The sequence below is a fragment of the Microtus pennsylvanicus genome, chromosome 15 (genome assembly GCF_037038515.1).
Source record: "Microtus pennsylvanicus isolate mMicPen1 chromosome 15, mMicPen1.hap1, whole genome shotgun sequence".
NCBI lineage: Eukaryota > Metazoa > Chordata > Mammalia > Rodentia > Cricetidae > Microtus > Microtus pennsylvanicus.
In genome coordinates, this window is record NC_134593.1 from 21,455,714 (window position 1) to 21,480,478 (window position 24,765).

A 24,765-nucleotide genomic window follows, 5' to 3' on the forward strand; every position below is an offset into this window, starting at 1 on the left:
GGTTTTGTTTTTTGTTGTTCTCCCAAATTCAAGGATCAGCAACCAAAAGTACAAGAATCGAAACCGTCTCCTGTCTCAGTCACGGGAGCGCTAGCAGAGGTGGGACGAGCAGGGCGCTGCGCAGGCGCGGGGCGGACGGCGGCAGAGGGCGTGGCCGCCGTGTCCATTTTGCTGCGGGCCCGCGTGGTCACAGCAGTCCCCGGAGGTGAGCGGAGTCCTGGGGGTGGGGGTGGGGTGGCCGAGCCGCTCGCCGTGGGCCGCGGACACCTGCGTGGGCGGAGGCGGGCAGCGCGGCGTGGCCACAGTGGCCGGGTGTCACCGTCGGGCAGGTCCGCTGCTGGGGAGGCGCCCCGGTCAGAAAGCCGAGATGCCGCGAGCTGGCTTTTTTTTTTTTTTTGGTTGTTGTTGGGAGGGGAGATTAAAAAAAATAATGAAAATGAAGGGTTAAAAATGTTGATACATGTGTATAACACCCTTTCTCCTTTCTCTACAGCATTGTCTAATTTTACAGTTAAACGTGGGGGAAAAACAAAACTGGCTTTTCCCAGAGAAATAGTAACCTTGCCGAAAACACCTGCTTCCCGGGGACAGAGGTAAACGTATTTTCCTTTATGTTCTGGTGTTTATTTTATTATTATTATTTTTAAAAAGCCACATTTTATTAGTCCTGGGACCATTCCAGATCGAACTGCGGAGAATATGTCCACATCCACCCTCCTTCAGTGATAGGTGGTCTTTGTTCTTTCCATATTTCAGAACTCAGACAGAATCCATGCTTGCCATTCTTTTCTTTGGCAATTACTATACATAATTTAATACAGCTATGCCGTAAAGGAAGAGAAGGGATTCGGCAGCATTTCTTTTGTGAGGTTTTTCTTGAGTTGTCCAGCTACTGGGGCAATAGAATGGTGTGAGTTTCCTGCAGCTCTCGCTACCTTTGCATGTTGGGCACTTTAAAAGTAGAATGCCATTGTATAGACATTCTTTCTGCTAGAACTCTGGCATGTTGGCTGGTTCCAGGTTTTGCTTTAGAGTGATCATTTGTTGCTGGGGAAAGAACCCAGGACACCTTGGGGTATGATAGCCAAGTACTCTACCTGTACCTGAACTACACCAGCCAGCCATGGTGGATTCTTGATGGAGCCTGCTGTGCTTTGTTGGATGTCTGAGTATCAGTTTGACACAGCCTAGGATCACCTGAAAACAGTCTCAGTCCAATAGTTTTTCAGGTTGGTCTGTGGATATGTCTGTGAGGGACTGTCTTAATTCACACAGGAGGGCCCAGCACATTGTGGGCAGCTCTATCCCTGGGCAGATAAGAGGGCCAACTAATGAGTTTGAGGTCAACTTGGTCTACAAGAGCTAATTCCAGGGCAGGCTCCAAAGCTACCCAGAAACCCTCTTTTGAAAAACCAGAGGTGAGGGGAAGGAAGGGGAGGAGAGGAGAGGAAGAGAGAAAGAGTGCCTGAGCCAGCTAAGCCTGTTATGGGCCAGCGCACAGCCAGCCAGCCATGGTGGATTCTTGATGGAGCCTGCTGTGCTTTGTTGGATGTCTGTGAGTTCCGTGGTAGAAGGCAGTGTTGTGTGGAATAACAAGCAGTCTTGCCTTGAGTTCCTGCCCTGACTTACCTCAGTGATGGGTTTTATCATAGTGACAGACATGCTCATCCCCAGGAGATACGTTTCTTCAGGCTTCTTTCCTCCACTAGTACTTCTTTAATTTATGTGTTTCTTGGTTTACCTTCTACTTTGTATCAGTTGACTTAATTACTGATGTGTCCTTATAACTGCAGACTGCTCTTTCCATCTGTGGGCTTGCTTTTTGTTGGCGCTGGAATCGCTCACACTGCAGGTGCTTTCCTCGGCCTCAGCTCTGCCCTGTGCATGTGTGACAGGCTATCTGGCTACTGTGGACAATGGTTTGTACCCTGTCACTAGTATTATTTTAATGAAATGCTGATTGGCCAGTAGCCAGGCAGCAAGTATAGGCGGGGCAATGAGCACAGGAGAATTCTGGGAAGAGGAAAGGGTCAGTCTGCTGTCCTAAGCCAGATGCAGAGGAAGCAAGATGAGAATGCCTCGCTGATAAAGGTACCCAGCCACGTGGCTAACACAGACAACAATTATGGATTAATGCAGGATGTAAGAGTTAATAAGAAGCCTGAACTAATAGGCCAACCAGTTTGTGATTAATGTAGACAGATCTCTGTGTGTTTCTTTGGGACTGAACGGCTGTGGGACTGGGCAGGACAGAAACCTCTGGCAACATCTGGCCCTTCTTTGGTCATGCTTCTGTGTAGCTGGTACCCAATGTTTTTGCTTTGGAATCATTGTCTAGGAGTATTAAGCTCTGTTGAGCCCTGTTCTTTTGCTCAAATATAACACTTTATATGTCTATAATTTCCATAGTATTTATATACTGGTATAGTTGAAGTTTATATTATGGTTTATGTAAATTTATAAAATTTCCTTTGTATTTATTTTCCAGTAATATGAAGACAGTACTATAGATAAAAGTTATGTGTGAAAACCATAGAGTTTTAGAAGAGATTTTTAGAAGTTTTAGAAGAGATTTTTAAACTTTGTTTTTTTAAAGATACTGAACTAATTCCTCCACCATGTTAATCCTGGGGATGGAAACCAATGCCAAGTACATTCCCTACCATTTGCTATACTCTTAGCTCCTAGAATATGAATTTTTTTCTTTTTTTGTGACAATTACCTACGCTGACCAGGCTAGCTTTGAATGGATCTGCCTAACTCTGCACTCTGAGTGCTGGGATTGGATGAAAGGCGTGTGCTTCTGTGCCTCTGCTGGATACTGAATTTTTGACTTTTGGATAGGGCTGCATCCTAGAATTTTGAAAACCTCAAGGTCTGTGCTTTGGTGGTAGAGGGGCTAAGTGAGTTGGGCTCTATGCTTTTATTTACAAAGTTAGGGGTTAGCTACATTGGTTTTGAGCCCACAGTTTACATTTCATCCCTACCCTTTTGTTCTCAAGATCTATACTGTTAGGATTTGGGCATTATGCTGGCCCCTGTCACCTGACAGGATGAACTCAGGCAGTACCCTAGCCAGCTCAGGGGTCCTATGGCTGTTACTTGTGCTCAGGTGCAAAGGTCCCTTAAGAGACAAGCTCTGCCCACTCCTGATCTCTTTTCCACTGCCCTTCTGAAGAAGCTGGCTGGTCTCTTTCTCTCTCACTGTCTCTTCCTGTCTCTCCCTTCCCTTCCCCCAGTAAAACTTCCACTTCAGTTCCATCTATCTGCCTGGCCATGTTTGTCTCACCCGTGTGGGCTTCCCACCAGGATTCCCCCTTGCACTGTTTACAACATAGAGAGGATGTGTAGGTGCACACTAGTGGTGACTGATTTCAATTGTTTTACGCTTAAGCCCAGGTGAGTAATCCAAGTGCTGGGATGAAAGGCATGCACCATCATGCCCAGCTCTACACCCTTTCAGAAAGACACTTGGCAATCTGTAGAGTTTGCAAATGGCTTGCTAACACTGTTCCCAGGATCTGAGCTCCGTCTACAGGACTCAAGTGGTAGAAGAGAACCAACGCCCATAAATTTCACTCTTTTTTTTTAAAATTTATTTATTTATTATGTACACAGTGTTCAGCCTCCATGTATGCCCGCACGCCAGAAGAGGGCACCAGATCTCATTACAGATGGTTGTGAGCCACCATGTGGTTGCTGGGAATTGAACTCAGGACCTCTGGAAGAGCAGTCGGTGCTCTTAACCTGTGAGCCATCTCTCCAGCCCCATAAATTTCACTCTTACTTCACACATATGCAACATGCATGCACACGCGCACGCACATACACAGAAACGTACAAATAAAATTTAAAGATGGCTTATTCCTTGATCCGGTATTGCTCTAAGGGAACTATCTAAGGAAATGATCAGAAATTAAGAGGTTTTAATTAAAACTTTTCTATAAGGCTTTTAAACAGTACCATTCTAAAAGCAAACGGAATGACAGGTAAACAATTAGAAAGCATATCTCTAAGGTGGGCTATCGTGTGTTTGAAGAACAGACACTGAAAGGGAAAATGTATATTTGTAAGTAAAAATGGCAACAGAATTGCATCATACTCTAGTGTTAAATAACAAGAACAAAGGTGGTCAGAATGAAAGAAGAGAGAGGGAACCAGAGGCAAAGAAAAACTTGTGGGAAAATGGAGAACACAGTAACAGGGAACCGGAAATTTTAAGGCAGTCAAATAAAATGAGAAGGGAAATGTGAAATTTACAGTAGTCATTCAAAGTCATAAGCATACTGTAAAGGCTACTCATGCATTCATTCTATCCTAAAACTCGTGATCTTCTTGCCTTAGCTTCCCAGGTGCTAGGATACAGACTTACCCCACCCTGCTCAGCTTCGCATTCATTCTTACGTACAAGTTAATCTTCCCCTTAAAAAATCTCTTCTGGGAGCCTGTGAGGTGGCTCAGTGGGTGGAAGCACTTGCAGCCCAATGTGGCAACCTAAATTCCATCCCCGGAGCCCATGTGGTAGGAGAACTGACCCCCGTAAACTCCATCCCTGGAGCCTGTGTGGTAGGAGAACTGACCCCCGTAAACTCCATCCCCGGAGCCCATGTGGTAGGAGAACTGACCCCCGTAAACTCCATCCCCGGAGCCCATGTGGTAGGAGAACTGACCCCCGTAAACTCCATCCCCGGAGCCCATGTGGTAGGAGAACTGACCCCCGTAAATTCCATCCCCGGAGCCCATGTGGTAGGAGAACTGACCCCCGTAAACTCCATCCCTGGAGCCTGTGTGGTAGGAGAACTGACCCCCGTAAACTCCATCCCTGGAGCCCATGTGGTAGGAGAACTGACCCCCGTAAACTCCATCCCTGGAGCCTGTGTGGTAGGAGAACTGACCCCCGTAAACTCCATCCCTGGAGCCTGTGTGGTAGGAGAACTGACCCCCGTAAACTCCATCCCCGGAGCCCATGTGGTAGGAGAACTGACCCCCGTAAACTCCATCCCTGGAGCCTGTGTGGTAGGAGAACTGACCCCCGTAAACTCCATCCCTGGAGCCTGTGTGGTAGGAGAACTGACCCCCGTAAACTCCATCCCCGGAGCCCATGTGGTAGGAGAACTGACCCCCGTAAACTCCATCCCCGGAGCCCATGTGGTAGGAGAACTGACCCCCGTAAACTCCATCCCCGGAGCCCATGTGGTAGGAGAACTGACCCCCGTAAACTCCATCCCCGGAGCCCATGTGGTAGGAGAACTGACCCCCGTAAACTCCATCCCCGGAGCCCATGTGGTAGGAGAACTGACCCCCGTAAACTCCATCCCTGGAGCCTGTGTGGTGGTAGAACTGACCCCCGTAACTTGTGATCCCCCCATGTATGCACACAGAATAAACAGTAGTTGTAAAAAAAGAGAGTAAAACTGGGAACAAAAAGAAAAGCTGCTATATTATGCTTTGTGTCTTTGGGGTTTGTTTTTCAGTGCTGGACATTGGACTCGGGGCTTCAAGCATGCTAAGCAGGTGCTCTTCCACATAGCCAGAATCTAGGCCTCCCGCATCTTGGGGATTTCCATCTTGTCTTAAGGATTTAGGAATTTCAAAACTGTTTAAATTTATCAGCCAGGAAGGCATCTTGGAAAGTAACTAAGTTAGTAAACTACTTGGCTTATAGAATAAAGGACTGAGTTCAATTCACAGAACCCACCGATAAACAAAAACAAAAAGCCATGTGTCTCTTGAGTGCCTAGATTTATCTCCAGCTTCCCCTCTTTCTGCCCAGAAGTCCTGCCTATACCTCCTGTCTAGCTGTTCCCTCTTTAGCTCTTTATTAAAGATATATCCGCAGTATATCTTCACAGTGTACACATACCCCACAACATTGGCCTGTGACAGGCACGTGCATGTGTACCTGCACACACACCCATGGATAGAATTACTGTGGCTGGGCATGTGTGTAGCTCAGTGGGAGACTCTGGTCAGCACGTGCACTGTGCACTGAAGGCTTTAACCCCAACTCCGACCCCCAAATTATCTGATGACCAGTACAGTAGAGAGTGTTCTATCCTATTTTGTTATTTCGGTAGTTTTTATGTATCCCTAAGTAAATTTGGGTTAAGAAGTACTGATTGCTGATTTTGGTTTTAGGTCTTTAGGGATTAAGGCTCGTAACAGATTTGCATTGAGAAATAGTGTTTTTGACCTCCACATACTTAAAGACTGAGGATTCCAAGGTTTATTATGTACAGAGTCTAGTTACTGACTATATTAGAAGTGAACTGAGGCCTTAAAAACACGTTAACTCATTCAAAATAGCACCGATAAAATCATTGTATGTCACCAAACAATTTAGTAAAAATACCTCCCCCCATTGTGATGAGACATTCTTTATAGGTCTGTAGCTTTCTGCCTTTGGGGGAGTCTCAGGGGTCTCCACCCATGATTAGCCTAGGGCCTTGAACATGTCAAGTGAGCTTTCTACCAACCTTTGTGCTATAGCCCCAGCCCTGGATGCTTATTTTATTGAAAACAACTGTTCTGATTATTTTGATGAGCATATACAAGGGAAAATTTGCATCACACAAATTTGTGGTTGATAAATGGAGTAGTATTTTAGTAGCTTGTTGCTCTTCTTTAGTAGTGTGCTGAGCCTCAACAAATAGCACCATTCCTTGCTATACTGTAGTGCATGGGGTCATATTTATTGTGAGCCTATTTGTCTGTGTTCCTTTTTAGATTTATTTCTGCAGTGTTAGGAATTGACCTCTGGGCCTTAGCAAGTGTTCTACCACTGAGCTACACTCCAGTCCTTTCTAATATTTTAAGAGTCTTCTCTCTGTGAATGATTTATAATATTGACTTGAAATAGATCACTGTTTCATAGACCTGCAGTATTGACTTATTTTATAGTAGCCTTCATATTTATTAAGTTCACCATTTATCAAAATCTTTAATGGGATGCTTACAAGAAATAGATATACTTTGCAAAAATATGAATTTTAATGTAAAAACCAAGCGTTTCCATTGTTGAAGTACTGTGTTCTGGAAGTAGCAACTCCTTCTCAAGATGTTCATCAGCTACCTAATCTGCATAGTGCTAGCTTACTAATAAAAGCAGCTGGCCTCTCTTGTAGCTTGGCCGTGCTTTTGTGTACAGCTCTTATTTGTCATACATGTTTAAAAGCCATAGACAAGAATCGGGATTTGACAAAATGAGTAATTTTTGCTGAATCGTCAAGATTTTATTATTTGTTTGTTTTTGAAGTCGCATCTCATAGTCCAGTCTAGGGTGGACCTTGCTTTGTAGCCCTGTTGCCTTGAACTCATATCCTTCCTTCTTTGTCCTTCTGAGTACTGGGATTCTAGGTGTGTGCTTGAATCAGCCTGGCTAAGAGCCTTCTCCCTGACAGTGGCTCCTCCCCTCTCCTCTGTGCCCCTGAAGGACAGTGAGTGGGGATGCCCTTCAGTGCCTCTTACAGTCTGGCTCTATTCCTGTTACAGCTCAGCAGGGTCTACCTCCGTTGCTTTGACAAAGTCGGTGCAAACATCAGTCAGCAGGGCACATCAGTATGGAAATTCTTTTGGTGAAAGAGGGACACTTAGGTTTCTGCTCGTCATAGAGAGAACTACTGCTGTAGTGTAAAGGATATAGGATGAATTTGTTTAAAAACAATGAATAATAATTAAAAAAAAAAAACCCACCCAACCAATAGCAGAAATCCACCTCATTCAATTCCCTAGGCAAGGTTTAGTTCAGTTCTTTTGTGCTTTTTAAACTGTGGTTCTCTTAAATGACTGTCATCTGTTCTTTGAAATAGAAAATATGCCAGTTTCCAGTAAAAGCTGGAGTAGAGTACATGCTTGGATTTCTATTGTGTGCTTCTGTCTTTAAGTAGCATACCATTTTATACTTGTGGGCCCAGCGTAAAGAGCCCATTCTGTTGCAGACACTGAGACTCTGTTTCTGGCATCTAGTAGTCAGCTCTGTTTTAAAACAATGCTGGGTCCTGTTGGCTCAGTGTGCAGTTGTCCCAGTCCTAACCCTGTCTTAGCTAAGGCTGTTGTTGGGAAGCTCTCACAAAGGCCTTGTGTACAGGAGTGTGCTCTTGTCCCAGTGAGTTCAATATGCTTTAGTATGCATGCCTTCCCCAAATTTCTTAAATCCTTTGATTATGTCAGCAGATCATTCTATTGGGAAGATAGTGTCTTGTAACTACTTTAGAGGGGCTTTCCAGAGCTAAATGTTTCTTTCTCTGTGGCAGGATGTAATGGAGCTACTTGAAGAAGATCTCACGTGCCCCATTTGCTGCAGTTTGTTTGATGATCCCCGAGTTTTGCCCTGCTCACACAACTTCTGCAAGAAATGTTTAGAAGGGCTTCTAGAGGGGAACGTGCGGAATTCACTGTGGAGACCATCTCCGTTCAAGTGTCCTACCTGCCGGAAGGAGACTTCAGCGACCGGGGTCAACAGTCTGCAGGTTAATTACTCCCTCAAGGGTATTGTGGAGAAATACAACAAAATCAAGATTTCTCCCAAAATGCCAGTGTGCAAAGGACACTTGGGACAGCCTCTCAACATTTTCTGTGTAACTGATATGCAGCTCATTTGTGGGATCTGTGCTACCTGTGGCGACCACACTAAGCATGTCTTCTCTTCTATTGAAGATGCCTATGCTCAAGAAAGGAATGCCTTTGAGTCCCTCTTTCAGAGTTTTGAGACTTGGCGCCGGGGAGATGCTCTTTCCCGCTTGGATACTTTGGAAACAAACAAAAGGAAATCCTTACAGTTACTCACTAAAGATTCTGATAAAGTAAAGGAGTTTTTTGAGAAGTTACAACATACATTAGATCAAAAGAAGAATGAAATCCTGTCTGACTTTGAGACTATGAAGCTTGCAGTTATGCAAGCCTATGATCCAGAGATCAACAAACTCAGCACTATTTTGCAGGAGCAGCGGATGGCCTTTAACATCGCCGAGGCTTTCAAGGATGTGTCAGAACCTATTATATTTTTGCAACAGATGCAGGAGTTCAGGGAGAAAATCAAAGTAATCAAGGAAACGCCTTTGCCACCCTCCAATTTGCCCACAAGCCCTTTAATGAAGAATTTTGATACCAGCCAGTGGGAGAACATTAAACTAGTCGATGTGGATAAGCTCTCTTTGCCTCAAGACACCGGCGTGTTCGTTAGCAAGATTCCCTGGCGCTCCTACCAGCTGTTCATGGTGGTGGTTCTGCTGGGTCTCCTCGTATTCTTTGGTCCTACCGTATTCCTGGAGTGGTCTCCATTCGATGAGTTAGCAGCTTGCAAAGACTACCTTTCAAGTGTCAGCTCTTACCTGACTAAGTCAGCTGACTTTGTACAACAGTCTGTTTTTTTCTGGGAACAGATGACGGATGGGTTTTTCATTTTTAGTGAAAAAGTCAGAAGTTTTGGTTTGGTGGCACTGAACACTGTGGCAGAATTTGTGTGCAGATATAAGCTGCTGTAAATCAACTACATAGCTCTGTTTCTTGGTGGGAGTGTCAGAGAACACAGGAATAACGCAGATTTGGGCAAGATTCCAGCCTGTTGTTTCTTTTAAAAGTATTCCTTTGATAATGTCTTTTATATGTTATTCAAACATCAGCATAAAACTAAAAGTGAAGTTTAGTAGTCCCACACTCCCCTTCTTTTGAACAGAGTTCTAAAATAAGTGCTTTCCCTCTTTTATTGGCTGAATTTGTCCTGTGATAAACGGCACATGACTGTATCTGTACCTCGTATCTCTTGAGCCTGGGACTTTGAGACCAGCCTGGGCAAGAAGTAAGTAAGCAAGAGTTTTAACATGCTATCCATGACGTAGCGCACACGAGCTAACATGTCATTGGTACTGAGTCATCGAGCAGACTGTCACATTCCAAAGTGAAGACCAGGAATGTATGGGTTCCCAAGTTTGCTTTAGAGGAGTCTTTCTCATGACACCGTAAATCTTGTAAGTTTGGAAACCCAATCTCTCCGCCCTCTTCTTTTTGCCAGGCCTGACCTGGTAGTCCTACCTCAAATCTCCCAAGTACTGGCATTACAGTGATCTTTGGGAACTCTTCACTGAGGTGACACAGCTCTTAGGGAGCTGTGTATACAGGCAGGGCAGCAGTTGGGAAAGCCATCTTTAACTGGTACCCAATGCTGCGGTTGTGCTGTCAAGTGCATAGCAACTGTACAGCCAACCCAGTCCACCTGCCTGTCGTCAGACTCGGCTTCCTACATCTGTAGGCTGTAGGCAAGTGGACTGGGTTCCTTCCACAATTGCCGTCACGCTAAAGGATAAAGCCATCAGGTAAAGACTTGACCTCTCTGCTCATTAGAGAGAAAGATGGCCACAGGACAGAAGTACGCAATTTTCTCACCTTGCTTAGAATTCAAAGAAAACAAATCTTAAGACTGTTTTAGTCCCCTTGTTTCTGCCATGGGAAAATGGGCCTTCGGAAGCCCATTAAGTTGGGTTTTAGAGAGCAGTTACCTCATCCCTTGATTTGGTTGAGAAGAACTAAAGTGACCAGGGATGAGAAAAGCTGGCAACACAACAGTCAGGGCTGTTACACAGAGAAACTGTTTTTGGAGGGAGGAAGGGCTGGGGAGATGGCTTAGTGGTTAAGAACACTGGCTGTTCTTCCAGAGCTGTGTTCAATTCATCCACATGGCAGCTCATACTTGCCTATAACTCAATCAGACACTCACATAGACAAACATGTAGGCAAAACACCACTGCCCATAAAATAAAAATTAAAAAATAAAGCAGAGTATCTTCCTCAGCTACTAGTCATGAGACGGTCAAGTTGAAGGTGAGGTAAAGGCTGTTTATTCTTAGCCTAACTCACGGGTTTTTTTTTTTTTTTATAAGCCTTTCCTCAGCCACGAGGGCTTGGTAAATGTCTGTGGAGAGAGTGGTTTTCTTTTCCTAGTGATTTTGCTTGAGATACAGATTTATGTTAGGGTTTCATGGAGACTGATTTCTTCAGTGCTAGAGATGGAACTCAAGTCCTCACACATGAAGCAAGGGCTCTACCCCTAAACCACACTCCTATTGCAAGACTTTGTTTTGTATCTAGTAGATTACAGGACAGGGATCTATTTGAAATCATGAGGTATATTGACATTCTGTTTCACTTGCTGTTTCTGTTTTATACACTGCAAGTTCCCAAGCAACTCACATTTGCAAACACAGCTATGGATCCACTATTTGTCTTGACAATAGTAACCTTGGAATTTAGGTCGAGTTTCTATCTCCACTTCCCGGTTTCTTAATCATATATAACATTTATGGTAGCAGGTTGAGTTAATGGTTTGTAGCCTCTAATGAGAAGCCAGGAAGAATGAGTAGTGAGGACCTGGTCACTCTGAACGTGGGAGGGAAGATCTTCACAACAAGGCTCTCTACCCTAAAGCAGTTCCCTACCTCTCGGTTGGCAGGCATGGTAGATGGTAGAGACCCAGAGTTCAAGACAGCTAATGGCCAGATTTTTGTGGATAGAGATGGTGCTTTGTTTAGTTTCATTTTAGATTTTCTGAGGAATCGTGAGCTTCTATTACCGTCTGACTTTTCAGACTACCTTAGGCTTCAGAGAGAGGCGCTTTTCTATGAACTCGATTCTCTTGTTGAGCTCTTAAGCCAGCACCTGCTACAATCAAGACCTGCTCTCATGGAGGTGCATTTCCTAAACAGAAATACTCAAGCCTTTTTCAGAGTGTTTGGCTCTTGCAACAAAACCATCGAGCTGCTAGCTAGAAGGATTACAGTGTTTGTAGAGCAACCTACAGGACTGGCCCGGAGCGGTAACCCCTTCCCTCCTCAGGTGACTTTACTTCCACTGCCTCCACAAAGACCTTCTCACCATGACCTGGTTTTCCACTGTGGCTCTGATGGCACTATTGAGAACCATGCTGGAGTCAGGTATTTTGAATACTGAAGTGTCTCCTTTATTCCAGTTTTCTGACATTTTCTCTCAAAACTGAAAGTTCTTTATGCTTAATACTCTTTCTGGCCCAAAAAAAAAAGTTTATTCAGACTAATGTTTTGTTCAGCTAGAACAAGTAGGTATTTTCTAAACTTGGGTCCTTTCAGACTAAGAAAGTATTGTGGGACAGGTAATAAACCAAGACTGCCCAGGGAAATAGAAACTGTTTTCAGTGTAGTTATAAGAGTAACTGATTCTGTAGATTATATTCCATTGCTAGTGAATGGCTTAGACTGAATCAGCTTGTTTCTGGCTTGCACATAGGAGATGTTCTGTGCTTTGACCTGATTCCTTTACACACTATGCTTTTGTCTGTCTAGAACTTAAAAAGGATGACTGCCTCTTTATTTTATTTTAGATTTCTTTTTTGTTTTGTCTTGAGACATGGTCATATTATGTAGCTCTGGCTGGCCTGGAACTCTGCCTCTGCCTCTCTTGTGCTAGACTGAAAGTGAGCACCACCACTGCACCTGCCTCTCCTGCTCTTGGCTGATCCTAAGGCTGATTTCTGCTCTATAGTCAGGGATACACTACCTCATCCTCTGTTAAAAATGTCTTAATGCAGGCCAGGTGATGGTGGTGCATGCCTTCATTCCCCAGCACTCTGGAGAGGCAGGTGGATCTCTGTGAGTTCAAGGCCAGTCTGATATACAACAGGCTTCAAAGCCACAGAGAAACCCTGTCTCAAAACAAAACAAAAAAACAACTTAATGCTGTGTATGATTATTACCAACTGTAAAAGCTGGTTAAGTTTAGGAGGAAACAAAAAACTTTTTGTGTTCTGTACTTTCATCATTCAAAATCAGGTACTCTTGAGAGACAGACATATTTTAGAGTGCTTAGTCTTTACAGTAGTGGTCAGGAAGGAGGCCAGTGGTTGGTATTTCTCCCACAGCACACCTCTTAGTCTCAGCTACCAACTGGTAAACCATGAGCAGTATAACTTAGAATGACAATAAATCTATATACTTTCTATTTCCTGGTCTTCCAAAGAAGCTGAAATGTCATCTTAGAAATGGGTACCAATCAAATAAACCACAAAGAACATCTAAGGTCCTGTTGTTGCCAAACTGCTTTACACTCTGCTCTTCGTTTTCATTGGGGGAAGAAGTACTTAAATAAGAGAAATAATGGAATTTTTTGCTTAAAAAAAATTTTTTTTCGAGACAGGGTTTCTCTGTAGCTTTGGGGCCTGTCCTGGAACTAGCTCTTGTAGACCAGGCTGGTCTCGAACTACCAGAGCTCCGCCTGCCTCTGCCTCCCGAGTGCTGGGATTAAAGGAGTGCGCCACCATCGCCCAGCTTAAATTTTAATTAAATGGAAATGACCTTTTTTAGCATCCCTTTTCAGAAAGTTAGAAACTTAAGGACAAATGGCAACCTCAGTTTTAGGAAGACACACAGTAGGTGAAGAGAAATCTTGGAAATACTAAATGTTCTTTTAAAATTTGGAGGAACAAATTATCTTATAAAACAAGATTAGCAACTGAAATTGGATCATTCTTTTATATACACTATCAAGTGACCCCCCCCCTTTTGTTACGTTTCAGAAACAGCACAGAATGTTTTCTTTGCAAATCATAACAGATAATTCTAAAACCAGAGCTATTTCTTTAGTTACTATTTTCTAAAGGGTCTCATGTGTCCCTGGCTAGCCTGGAACTTCTGATTCATTTGTATCTGCCTCCTGAGTGCTAAGATTATAGACATATGTTCCCTCACCCAGTTACTATGTGGCGGCATTTTTGGTTGTTTTCAGTTTGGAATTCTTCTCAATTTACATAGTGCCAGTTTCAGAATAGTGATATATTATCTATTTAAAGTGACAAGGAAATAAGTGGTGATTGGGTGACAGCTCTGGTCAGAACCATTTTTGAGTAGATGTTGGCAGTTAATCTGTAATTTTTGCTAGTCTCTGGTCTGAGTATCTATTCAGATGTTTGTGGATGGTGGATATGGTAGAATAAGCCTGGCTGACTTATAAGCATCTTCAGTATGTTCTTAGCAGGCTCAGTTACGTGGTTATTCTCTCTGGTCCCTGGCTTGCATCTTTAGTTGCCCGTCATGTAACAACATACTACTTATACTTAGTTCAAGTCATGGTCTCAGAATTCTAGAGTATCTTTTGTTGTCATTTTCTCATATCTCCGTTTTATATTAAACTAGATGGAAAAGTATAGTTGACTGCAACTTTTTAAAAATAAGGTGTGATGGAACTTAGTGAAGGAGTCCTTGCCTATCATGCACTGGAAGCCCTGGGTTCTGCAACTAGAGAGAAGTGCAGATTTTCTGTTAGTTCATCCCTTTCTTGTGTCTTGAAATCCCTTTTCAGTTTGGCTTTACAGGGAATCAGTTAACATAGTTTTGGCTCAATGGTTCGTCAAAGTACATTCTACCTTTTTTTTTTAATTACTTCCTATTTGTATCTTAATAGTCTTGTGATATTCTGTAACTTTCTGACAACTGTTTCTAAACCGTATAATTTAGATCCAGACTTTGGAATAGATGAAATGCTTTACTACTGTTAAAATCTTGCATCAAACACAATAAACTTTTTTTTTGAGATGTGCTTTGTAGATTGATAATCTTTAACTGTTAGTTTTTTTCTTTGCCACTAGTGAGTTCCTGAACATAACCTCAGTTAGTAATAACTAGGGATATGCTCATTGTTTTACACTCATGAAACTACTTACAGCTTTGGTATCTGCTGGGAACTAACCTAAGCCGTTTTTCACATTTTCAGAACAAACAGCGGGAAGACAGAAAAACATCCTTGATGGCAGATATCCTCCATATTATATTGCTATTACTAGAGCAAGCATGGGCAGGATTTTCTGGAGCCATGTGCTGGCTTTGTGGAGTACTAAGAGATGGATTCTTTGTGTAGCCTTGACTGTTCTCTACTCTGCAGACCAGACTGGCCTTGAACTCAGAGAGATACACCTGGCTATGCCTCCTGAGTGCTGAGATTAAAGCTGTGAGCTACCACTGCCTTTTCAGTTTCAATCTGGTTTTTGACTACCATGTTTTGCTTTCCAATAATAGGCAATTGTTGATGAAAAGGTAGCAATAAAATGGAGTCTTAACATTTTATATCTTCAAATTTTAACCTGAAAAGGCTGGTTTGATGAATAAACCACGAGTTATAATGGCAGTACTAATAATTAGGTTCAGTAGAAAATTGTGAAAGCACAGTATTAATAAAAACAATTTAACAATCATTTAGTCAAATTGGGTAAAAGCAAACTGAAAAAAATCCTGGAAATAAGTTACACACTTTCAAAAATTAGGGCAGTTCTTTGACAAAATTGCTGCAGAAAATAACATAAGGCAACGATATTAATTATATTCACAAATGTAACAGATGATTTGGAATCAAGTCTCTAATATATTTAGTTATTGATTCAAATTTGAAAAGGAAATCTCAAAAAGAAAATCTGTTAAATGTTATGGGTCAGTTTGAGACCAGCCTGGTCTACATAATGAGTTCCAGGACAGTAAGGGATAAAAAGTAAGATTATGTCTCATAAAAATATGTTGCCAAGCCCGGAGTGCACACCTGTAACCTGTAATCCTAACATTTTGTCTGAGGCAGAGGATCATGAGTTTGAGTTTCAGACTTGGGAAACATGGTTTAGGTACCCGTTTAACAAAGCAGATGCTGGCATCCAAGTTCTTCCAGCATCCCTTATTCCTGTTACAGGGTTCTCCTGGCTGGCATACCCTTCCCTATTTAATCTATCCATTTTGGTTACCTGGTCCTTTTTGTTTACTCTCTTGGGCCTCCTGGCTGCTGTACCTGGTTCCTCTAGCCCCACTCTCCCTAGTCTCTATGCCCCTCCCCCATCCTCACATGACTCAGGGTCATGTCCACTGAACTCTCCCACTTGTCCCTGCCTCTGGCTGTGCTCTCCCTTTTATCTATAAACTTTCTCTTCCATTGTATGTAGGAGCAGTCATGTTCCTTTCCTTTTTCTCTTTTTTCATCAAGGCCATCCATCATGGGCTACACAAACCCTGTCTCGAACAAAAAAAGAGAAAGGTATGATGCCTTTATCTGAGGTTGTAAATAAGTTTATATGTGTAGTTTTATTAGTTATTAATGGAATGCTTTGTAATCAAACACTTCTTTGTATGTCCCAGGTACATTTCCATAAAGCCTGATAACCGAAAATTGGCAAATGGAACAAATGTCTTCGGCTTGCTGATCGATACTTTATTAAAGGAAGGCTTTCATCTGGTCAGCACTAGAACACCAGCCTCTGGAGACAAAAGTGAATGCTATGTCTTTGAAAGGATAAAACGCCCTCAAGTCCTTGGGGAGAATAAAACACCAAAACCAGAAAATACCACCATACCACCGCCATCCCAGAAGTAACACTGTAAAAAGACAGTAAAGGGAACATGCTCTTCTTGTTTGGAAATTCCATACCTGGAGCATGTGTGCTGTCAGATTTGGACTTGGTCTGACTTTGGATGTTCTCTTCTACCTGCTTTTTTGCCCTGGGCAACCCAGCCCGTCAAGCTTAAAGTTACCCTGCAGACTCTCTCAAAACAACACTACACAGGGGGTTTAGCACTTGCTCCTTCCATGAAATCCCATAGCTTTTAAAAATGGGCTCTGGACTGTGTCTGAGTCTAGTCTAGTCATTTATTAGCTATGTGGCTTAAGTGAGGCATTTCTGTGTTTCAACTTTATCTATTAACTAGGGAGAAAAGAGTATCCCCTCATAGATATGAGAGTGTTGGTTAAAGGGAACAAAGTTCTCATGTTGCCTGGCATGTGGTAGGCACTCAGTAACTGTTAATAATGATAATGATCATGGGTCACTTGCTTTCAAACCAATCTCTTCTCTGAGACCTTGTTTTCTCCCTTCCCCTTGTTTACCTGCAGTGTCAGTGACTGAAACCTCTATGACTAACCTGTACTCCCCAGCAGCTGATCATTCTGCTTAGACTTGTATATCATAATAAAACCATATCTCCCTTACTTAAATATAAGATGTTTGAGAAGTTTCTAATGGTACTATATATACAGTATTGTGCTAAACTTATAAATTATACAGTATCTAAATTTGGTGAAGTTTTAGAATAACATTTAAAACATACCTAAATGACTTAGTTTCTCTCATTTTATATTTGTTATTTTTAAGCAATAGGATAACACCTAAAAAAGAAATAACTTCATCAAAACTTGTAGTGTTTGCTTATAGTTGAGTGAAAAGCTGTTGTATGGAAATACTTCAAAGTTTGCAATTCATTCAAGAAAATTTTTTTAAAAAAAATATTTGTATTAGTTAGGCCTTCTGTTGAAGGAAGGTCATTGGTTAATTAAATAAAGAAACTGCTTGCCCTGATAGGTTAGAACATAGGTGGGTGGAGTAAACAGAACAGAATGCTGGGAGGAAGAGGAAGTGAGCTCAGAGAGGCCATGCTCCCCTCTCCCGGGCAGACGCGATAGCTCTGCTCTCTGAGGCAGACGCATGAAGCTCAGACTCAGGATGGATGTAGGCTAGAATCTTTCCTGGTAAGACTGATGCTACACAGATTATTAGAGATGGGTTGATCGGGATATGAGAATTAGCCTGTAAGGGCTAGAGTTAATGGGCCAAGCAGTGTTTAAAAGAATACAGTTTGTGTGTTGTTATTTCGGGGCATAAGCTAGCAGGCAGCCGGGGTGCTGGGGACACAGCCCTGCTGTTCCTATTACAATAAAATGGCGCCCGAAGTGGTAGCAGCAATTTCTCGGGTCTACTCTGCTTGCTAGAGGCAAGCAAGTGCCTCATCTAAGAGAGGCTTCCTGACTCAGCTTTAGCTGCAAAACCCTGCAGCTCATTGAGAGGTCCTGCCACGAAACACTTAAGTCAGTGGTGGCACATACCTTCAATTCTAGCACTCAAGAGGCATAGGCAGGCAGAGCTCTAAGTCTGAGGTTAGTCTGGTTGATCTATAGAGCGAGTTTCAGGACAGCCAAGGCTACACAGAGAAATCATCTTCAAAATAAGACCAAAAGTTCTATGTTAAAGATCATCACATGGAAGCTATGGTGAACCTTTAGTGCCAGAAAGACAACCCCAAGGTGGTGCTAGCCTTCAACATGGAGGATGGGGGAGTTCTGATGGGGCTCAACAGAAAACACAACAAAGAGACTGGAGGCAATGTGGAACCTCTGATCCATCAAGAGAAAAAAAAAAAACAACGTGCAGTTTTGATGTTGCACCCTGGCATGTTGTGATGTTACCTGATCATTTAATTAGAACTGCACCCATTCTGATTGGCATCCTAAGTTCTAGATGCCATACCTTGCAAATTGCAGCTTTCATATTCATGGTACCAGCCTTATTTTTGAAACATCATGGTGCACATGGCGAGGAGGAGAAAGGTTAAAACAAAACAAAAATAAGTAAGTATTGACAAGGAAGAAGTCATACCTGAAAGATTGCATGTGTACACCAGGGATTGTGGCCACTCTGGTGGCATAGTGAGACCTATTGTTTCATAATGACAGAGGTTTTACTGTGCCACACCCTTCCTGGTCTACAGAGCGAGTTCCAGGCCAACTAATCCTACACAGAAAAACAGTCTCAAAAAATGAAAAAAAAAAATTGGTAAAAATGTTGACATTTCTAAGAGTTGCTTCTGAATTCTAGGTTGTGGGAAACAAAAAAAAAAAAACCTTCAACTTTTAGTAATTTATTAAGTTAGTGACTGATAGAAACTTTCCATATGGTAACTTTTATACTACTAAACTTTGCTTTTAACAAATCTTTTTAACACTAGCAAAATTTCTAGTGATCGATACTTCTAATAATGTAACTGTTCCTGTTATTAGAATCAGCACAAGCACAAAGCAAAGTTGAAGTTTGTTAGATGCAAACAGTATAGAAGAAAAGTCAGACACGAGCAAACTAATTCTCAAGTTTGTCATAAAGTTTTCTTCTGCTTAAGACTTTTTAGTCTCAAATTAGATCCTGTTTTTTCACTATGTAAGGACTCTTTGTAGATAAAATTAAGTTCTAGTAGCACCTCTCAGAAAACTTTTACAGGAATAACTCCAATTCACTTTATATACCATTGAGTATAGTGGTATATTATTTGTGTTTTCATAAATGAGCTTGAGAGATGGCTCACAACTACCTGTGGCTTCAATCCTAGGGGATTCAACACCATCCTCTTGCCTCTGTGCGTACTGATATATACACACAGACATGCACATAAATAAAAATATTTTAAAAACAAAATAAGCAAATTAACTCAATGAAGAAGAGTTGATTGGTCCCTACATGAAAATGTTTTTTGTTCTTACACAAGAATACTGACTTTCTTGTGGCACGAATAACCTACACCATTTTATGAAAACTGTATTGTCTGTCTCCCATTATGAAAGACCCATACCTACATATTCCAGTTAGTGTCCCACTCAATATAGAGTGAAACCAAGGAACTCACTGAGATGAAAGATGTTTCCAGTTGGGATAAGTGCTAAAATAATTAATGAAGGAACTCTGCTCACAAAACAAAAGCAGAATCCATAAACGAGACGATTTCCAAATTCAGGGCAACATGAGTACTACGGATTGAGGCTGGTAATATCTAGTCTTGGTACTCTGGGGTTGGGCAAGCAGTTAAAATTCAGTACAGGAAGTATAAAGAACATAGCGAGTGTTAAGGAGTCACATCTTACTGCTGCAAAACTGTTTCTTTGTGAGGTAAAAAGAATTTCTGGTTTCATTGCTATGAAAAAGCTTACTAACCCAAGCAAGCTTGACACAAGAGTTTGAAGCTGTCTTAATAGAGAAACCACAAAGTCAATCACAGTGAAATGAAAAACCCAGCTTACTTAAATATATTTATACTTTAAAAACCCTTAATCTTGAGGTGGTAGAGAAAACTGGAATTCCTTATCTGCAATGTACGTTAACATTTTAGAAAGAACATCTGTGAATGTTATTTTACTCTGCTACACTTTCCTAAAGGATCAGATTAGATACATACTGTCAGATTCTCATAGTTTTGTAAATTTTAGCCATCTCTATTAGAAATAAAGAGCCCTTGTGTGGCTTATGAAATACTGTTCCACAAGCTTCATACTTGTCATTTCTTTCATCTCGTCTTTCAGCAAAACTGATGTTGGTAACCTATAAGTTTTACTTAAACAAGGCCTGAAAATTCTACTGCAGACACAATTTCAGCAAGTTGTTCTTATTTGGATAGCCAACTACTAGAGTTATCACTGTATTCTAATGAATAACAGAACTAACATATTTACTGATGGTGTGTGCAATTAAAAGCCCTATTTAAAACACTGATCATCAAATAAGCTAAGGTACCCTGGGCTCAATCTGATTCCATTAACAGGCTAGTAGGAGAGGACTATAGAAGCATATTATCATACTATTTATTACATAAGAAAACTAGCTGCATAATAGGTAAGGTGGCTTTTCTGAATCAAGACACCCCCAAAGAACTTCTACATGTTAAGTAAAACTTTCCATAGTATTTAAAAGTTACTGTGAAAGGCAGAAAGACAGCAGCAATTAAGCACTTCTAGAAAATGATTTTGAAAGCGTAGTTTAGCCCATCAATGGCAAAGGTATGTTTTCTCTTAGACAATGAGCTCCCAAAGAGATTTTTAAGGTAAGAATTTTCATGTTCAAGATGTGTCACATTTCAAGAGATGCCTTTAAAATGTTTTTTAAATTTTATTCCACCAATTCTAAAGACCTTATGAAGTAGTCATTAACATAATTATTCCCTTATTTGCCTCCCAGAGCTTACTCAAGTCACTTTTGTCCTTCCATGCGCTAAATAAATCTCACTCCAACTCTTTAGTTCCTTTGGCTATTCCTTAAGACATAAGCATTTCAAATTTTTTCTTTCTTTCAATACATTATTGGTTTACATCTATACATTTTACATGTGATTTAACATTAGTCATACATGAAAGACTTCCAATCACAAATGATTTGGGAAAAATTGTTTATTAGCAATATTTTAATTTGAATAAGTGAAGAATTTATGCTAAGTTTTTTAGAACCGTTATTTACAGAATTCAAATTTAATCCTTCAATCTAACCATACAGAAACCAAGGCAATCTGATTTAAGAAAGTGTGCACTATTGAAAGAATTTAGTTTTTTTTTTTTGACAGAAATCAAGTATATGAAGGTCATAACCACTCCATCGTATGACTGAGCAGAGAATTTTTATTGGAGACATGAAGGAAGAGTATAGCCAGAGGCATCTGGAAGAGTCCAGAGCAGGGAGAGAAAGCAGTGAAGCTGGGGTTGGGGTAGCTGGAAAGGAGGACTAAGACAGGGAGCCAAGAGCAAATAAATAGCCTAGATGGCAGGATTACATAGGGATGAAATGCTGAGAGAAGCCAGGATACTGCCCAGCTTGGACTCTTTTTGCATTTTCTGAAAGATCTATCTATCTGTTTAATATGTATACAGTGTTCTGTCTGCACTCCAGAAGAGGGCACCAGATCTTACTACAGATGGTTGTGAGCCACCATGTGGTTGCTGGGAATTGAATTCAGGAACTCTAGAGAAGCAGCCAGTGCTCTCAACCTCTGAGCCATCTCTCCAGCCCCCTTAATCAGATTTTTTAAACAAATAAATAGCTTATTAATAATTTTTTATCAAGTTGAGTTTGAGTTTTGTAAAATAATTTGAAAAAAAGGAATTGAAATATTTGCTTATATTCTAAATGAGTCATTCAGAGAAAAACTTTATTGTAATAAACTAAACTTACCCATTTTATTGTTGTCATGTTTACAGCTTATAACCACAATTATAGAGGTGAGGCGGAATTGGACTTTATGCATGCTATATAAACACTGGGCTGAATGTTTTTACAACACCAAATATAAATTTCATTTCACATTTTGATGAACTTAATGTGGTCACGGAAGTACAAAACTTAAGGACCTCCTTCCCCTCAAAGTACCTTTCACACCATGGGAAGCATAAGCAGCATGGTAAAGGAAGAAGCCACACAGGAAACATGTTTTACCTTTCTATATTCTCAAACTCAAATTTAGAATTATTTCACTCTTTTTACATTATGTTTACAATACTATTATATAGCTAATGATCTTTTAGAAATAAACTTTTTTCTAGAAGTTGGGGCTAGAAAAACTAGGCTGTACCTTAGGAACCTAGGAAGCATATTTGAGGCCCTAGGCTTCATCTTTAGCAAAAACCAACCAACAGGAGGGTTGGGGAGAGTGTTCAGCAGTTAAGAGCACCCAGATTTGATGTCCAGAATGCACATGGGGGTTCACAACTGTCCATAACTCCAGGAATCTCATACCTGTTTCCCATCTCTTAGGCACAAGGCACACAGGTGGTAGACAGACATGCATGCAGGCAATATACACACAAAACAAAAATAAAAAGATAAAGAAAAAACACACCAGCAAAAGAACTCCACACATGTCTAGAAGAGCCTAAAGCTAAAGAATATTAGCATTAAGAATGTGTTTGAGTATGGTCTCACTCATAAATCTTCTCCTGGGTAGTTTACACAGTTTTACTAATCAAATGTCACTTGCAGGGGGGCACCCCCAAGAATACTTTCGAAAGTACTTTTGAAGATATACTTCCAAATAACAGTAACTATATCACTTGTATCTTGCCTAATTCATTTTTTTCCCACAGAACATAAAACTATCAATTTTTTTCTTCATCCAAGTATCTATCCACTCTCCACCAGTACTGTAAACTCCATGAAAACAAGGGACTTAATCTGATTGGTTTTGTGATATTTTCAATATTTAAAAATGGAACAAAGTAATATTTTTAGTACAAAAATGGAAAAATTCTCAAGATGTCTCCTAGACTGTCTTGAACTCTCACAGATCCACTTGCTCTGCCGTGAGAGCCAAGATTAAAGCTGTGTGCCACCATGCCTGGCTATTTTTGTACCTTATTGGCTTAAGGAGACAGGGCTGGGATTACATGTGGGCACATCTGGCTTAAAATATATTTTTAGTGCTATTTGACAAATATTTAACATTTTCAGATGACTAAAAATGAAAATATAAAACTTTCATATAAAAATCTAATTAAAATTCAAATTTTCTAAATAAACAATTTAAACATACTATTTTATTTTAGCACAGTACTAGACTTCATTGATTCAAACTAAAATGACATTTTAAACTTTGCATATTAAAATTTTACATATAAGTATTCCTAAATATAAGAAAAATGAAAACTAGCATTTTCCAAAGAAATTACTTAATAGAATCACCAAAGGCAAACGGAGGAGCAGGGAGAAGCCTTACTAAAGGATGATTCATTGGACATATTAATAAGTTAAGGCTGAAGAACATTTGGCAGAAAAATAGTTTCAATAGTTCTCTTTTTTGGTATTGGGATGTTTTAGAAGTAGAGCACTTTTAGAAGTTCTGAGTTCAACTCCCAAGCACTAAAACAAAGAAGCAAACATAAAAAGAAAAGGAAAAAGAATTAAGTGAAGAAACGAGAAAAGTGAAACGCCCAGGATATATTTTATGAATACACAAGGCAAGAAGGATTACAATTCCTTAAAGTTTCTGATGGAGGAACAATCTGTGTATTAAAGACTTCAAGGTATTAGAAATAAACTATCCCTTATAACTCTTCGCTAGATGGACTGTATTAATAATGCTCTTTCATTTATTTTCCAAGGAATATATTTACTGAATCCAAATCTACCCCCCTCCAAATTAGGACCCTATTCTTTCCCTTTTTCAATAGTATTTAATGAGAATCAACTCAGAAGAAATGCTTCCCCAAACCCCTGCAAAGAGAGACAAAAAAAGCCAAAAAGCAATTTTAATTAGAATGTTAACTTGTAAAACTGAGCATGTAAAACCTAAGAGCACAAAAGAACATCCATGTATAATTTCTTCTTTGAAAGATGACTATATTATTATTAATGTAAACGGGTATAACTTTAATTTTACTACTAGCTATTTGTTTTAAAATTAGTCACAAAGATGAATTAACTCCAGATTTCCAAGTCAGTGAAAATGTATTTAAAATAATACACTTAAATGTGTATATATGAAAAGAAGTTATGTACAATTAAAGTAATGCTTAGTGACTTTTCTGTTGCTATCAAGAGACACCAGGACCAAGAGAAATTTATCTAAGTATTTAATTTGGGGCTTACAATTTCAGAGGATTCGAGCCCGTGACCATCAAGGCAGCAGACAGGCACAGCATGGGAACAGCAACTCATAACTCACATCCCCATCTGCAAACAGCAGGCAGAGAGGGAGCTAACTAGGAAGTGTTCCCAGTGACACACCTCCTCCTACCCTTCCAAACAGGTCCACCAAATGGAGACCAAGTATTCCAACACATGGTCCTATTTCTTATGCAATCCACAATTCCCTTTCCATGCCCCTCCCTCCTGCAAGGATCAAACAAGTAGCACATATTTTATCACCAAGTTACAACCTAGTTTGAGTACAATAAGATTTCTTTGGTTCTTGTTGGTTTGTTGCTTAGAATGAGCTGGAGCTGAAGTTGACTTTCAACTCCTGATGGTCCTCTCTTCTCCACTTCCCGAATGCTGGTATTATAGGGTTGTATCACCTATTTTCTTTCTAGCCATAGTATTTAAAAATTTCTTTAGCTATTTTTAGAACGGAAAACAAGAATTAAAAATTTTATGTGGACAACATTGGACAAACTATAAAGTCATTCAATAAATACTTCTAAGCAGGTTTTAATAGAACAAACTATAGATTTATAATTATTTAGTAATTGTTTTTCATATAA

General features: G+C 40.6%; 2 protein-coding genes and 1 long non-coding RNA gene across 7 annotated transcripts in view; 2 read left to right on the forward strand and 1 right to left on the reverse strand.

Moving 5' to 3' along the window:
- Window positions 1-86: 86 nt before the first annotated feature.
- Trim13 (tripartite motif containing 13) lies at window positions 87-14,550 on the forward strand. Its single transcript, XM_075949904.1, has 3 exons — window positions 87-205; window positions 494-593; window positions 8,253-14,550. Exon 3 carries the CDS (start codon window positions 8,259-8,261, stop codon window positions 9,480-9,482), a length of 1,224 nt encoding a protein of 407 aa, XP_075806019.1. The 5' UTR covers window positions 87-205; window positions 494-593; window positions 8,253-8,258; the 3' UTR covers window positions 9,483-14,550.
- Window positions 11,347-19,197, forward strand: Kcnrg (potassium channel regulator). 2 transcript variants are annotated; one of them, XM_075949906.1, is made up of 3 exons: window positions 11,347-11,924; window positions 15,979-16,029; window positions 16,131-19,197. In XM_075949906.1, the coding sequence occupies exons 1-3, from the start codon at window positions 11,347-11,349 to the stop codon at window positions 16,363-16,365; spliced, it is 864 nt and encodes a 287-aa protein (XP_075806021.1). In that variant the 3' UTR covers window positions 16,366-19,197. The 2 variants fall into 2 exon arrangements, with proteins under 2 accessions (XP_075806021.1, XP_075806022.1); XM_075949907.1 differs by lacking the exon at window positions 15,979-16,029.
- An 896-nt stretch (window positions 19,198-20,093) lies between these two features.
- LOC142836002 (uncharacterized) overlaps window positions 20,094-24,765 on the reverse strand; it is a 59,888-nt gene continuing 55,216 nt past the window's right edge. For 3 of the 4 annotated variants that reach the window (XR_012907980.1, XR_012907978.1, XR_012907981.1), the window contains exon 8: window positions 20,094-24,619. This is a non-coding gene — a long non-coding RNA (uncharacterized LOC142836002). The remainder of the gene's footprint in view (window positions 24,620-24,765) is intronic. The other variant, XR_012907979.1, reaches the window with a different exon arrangement.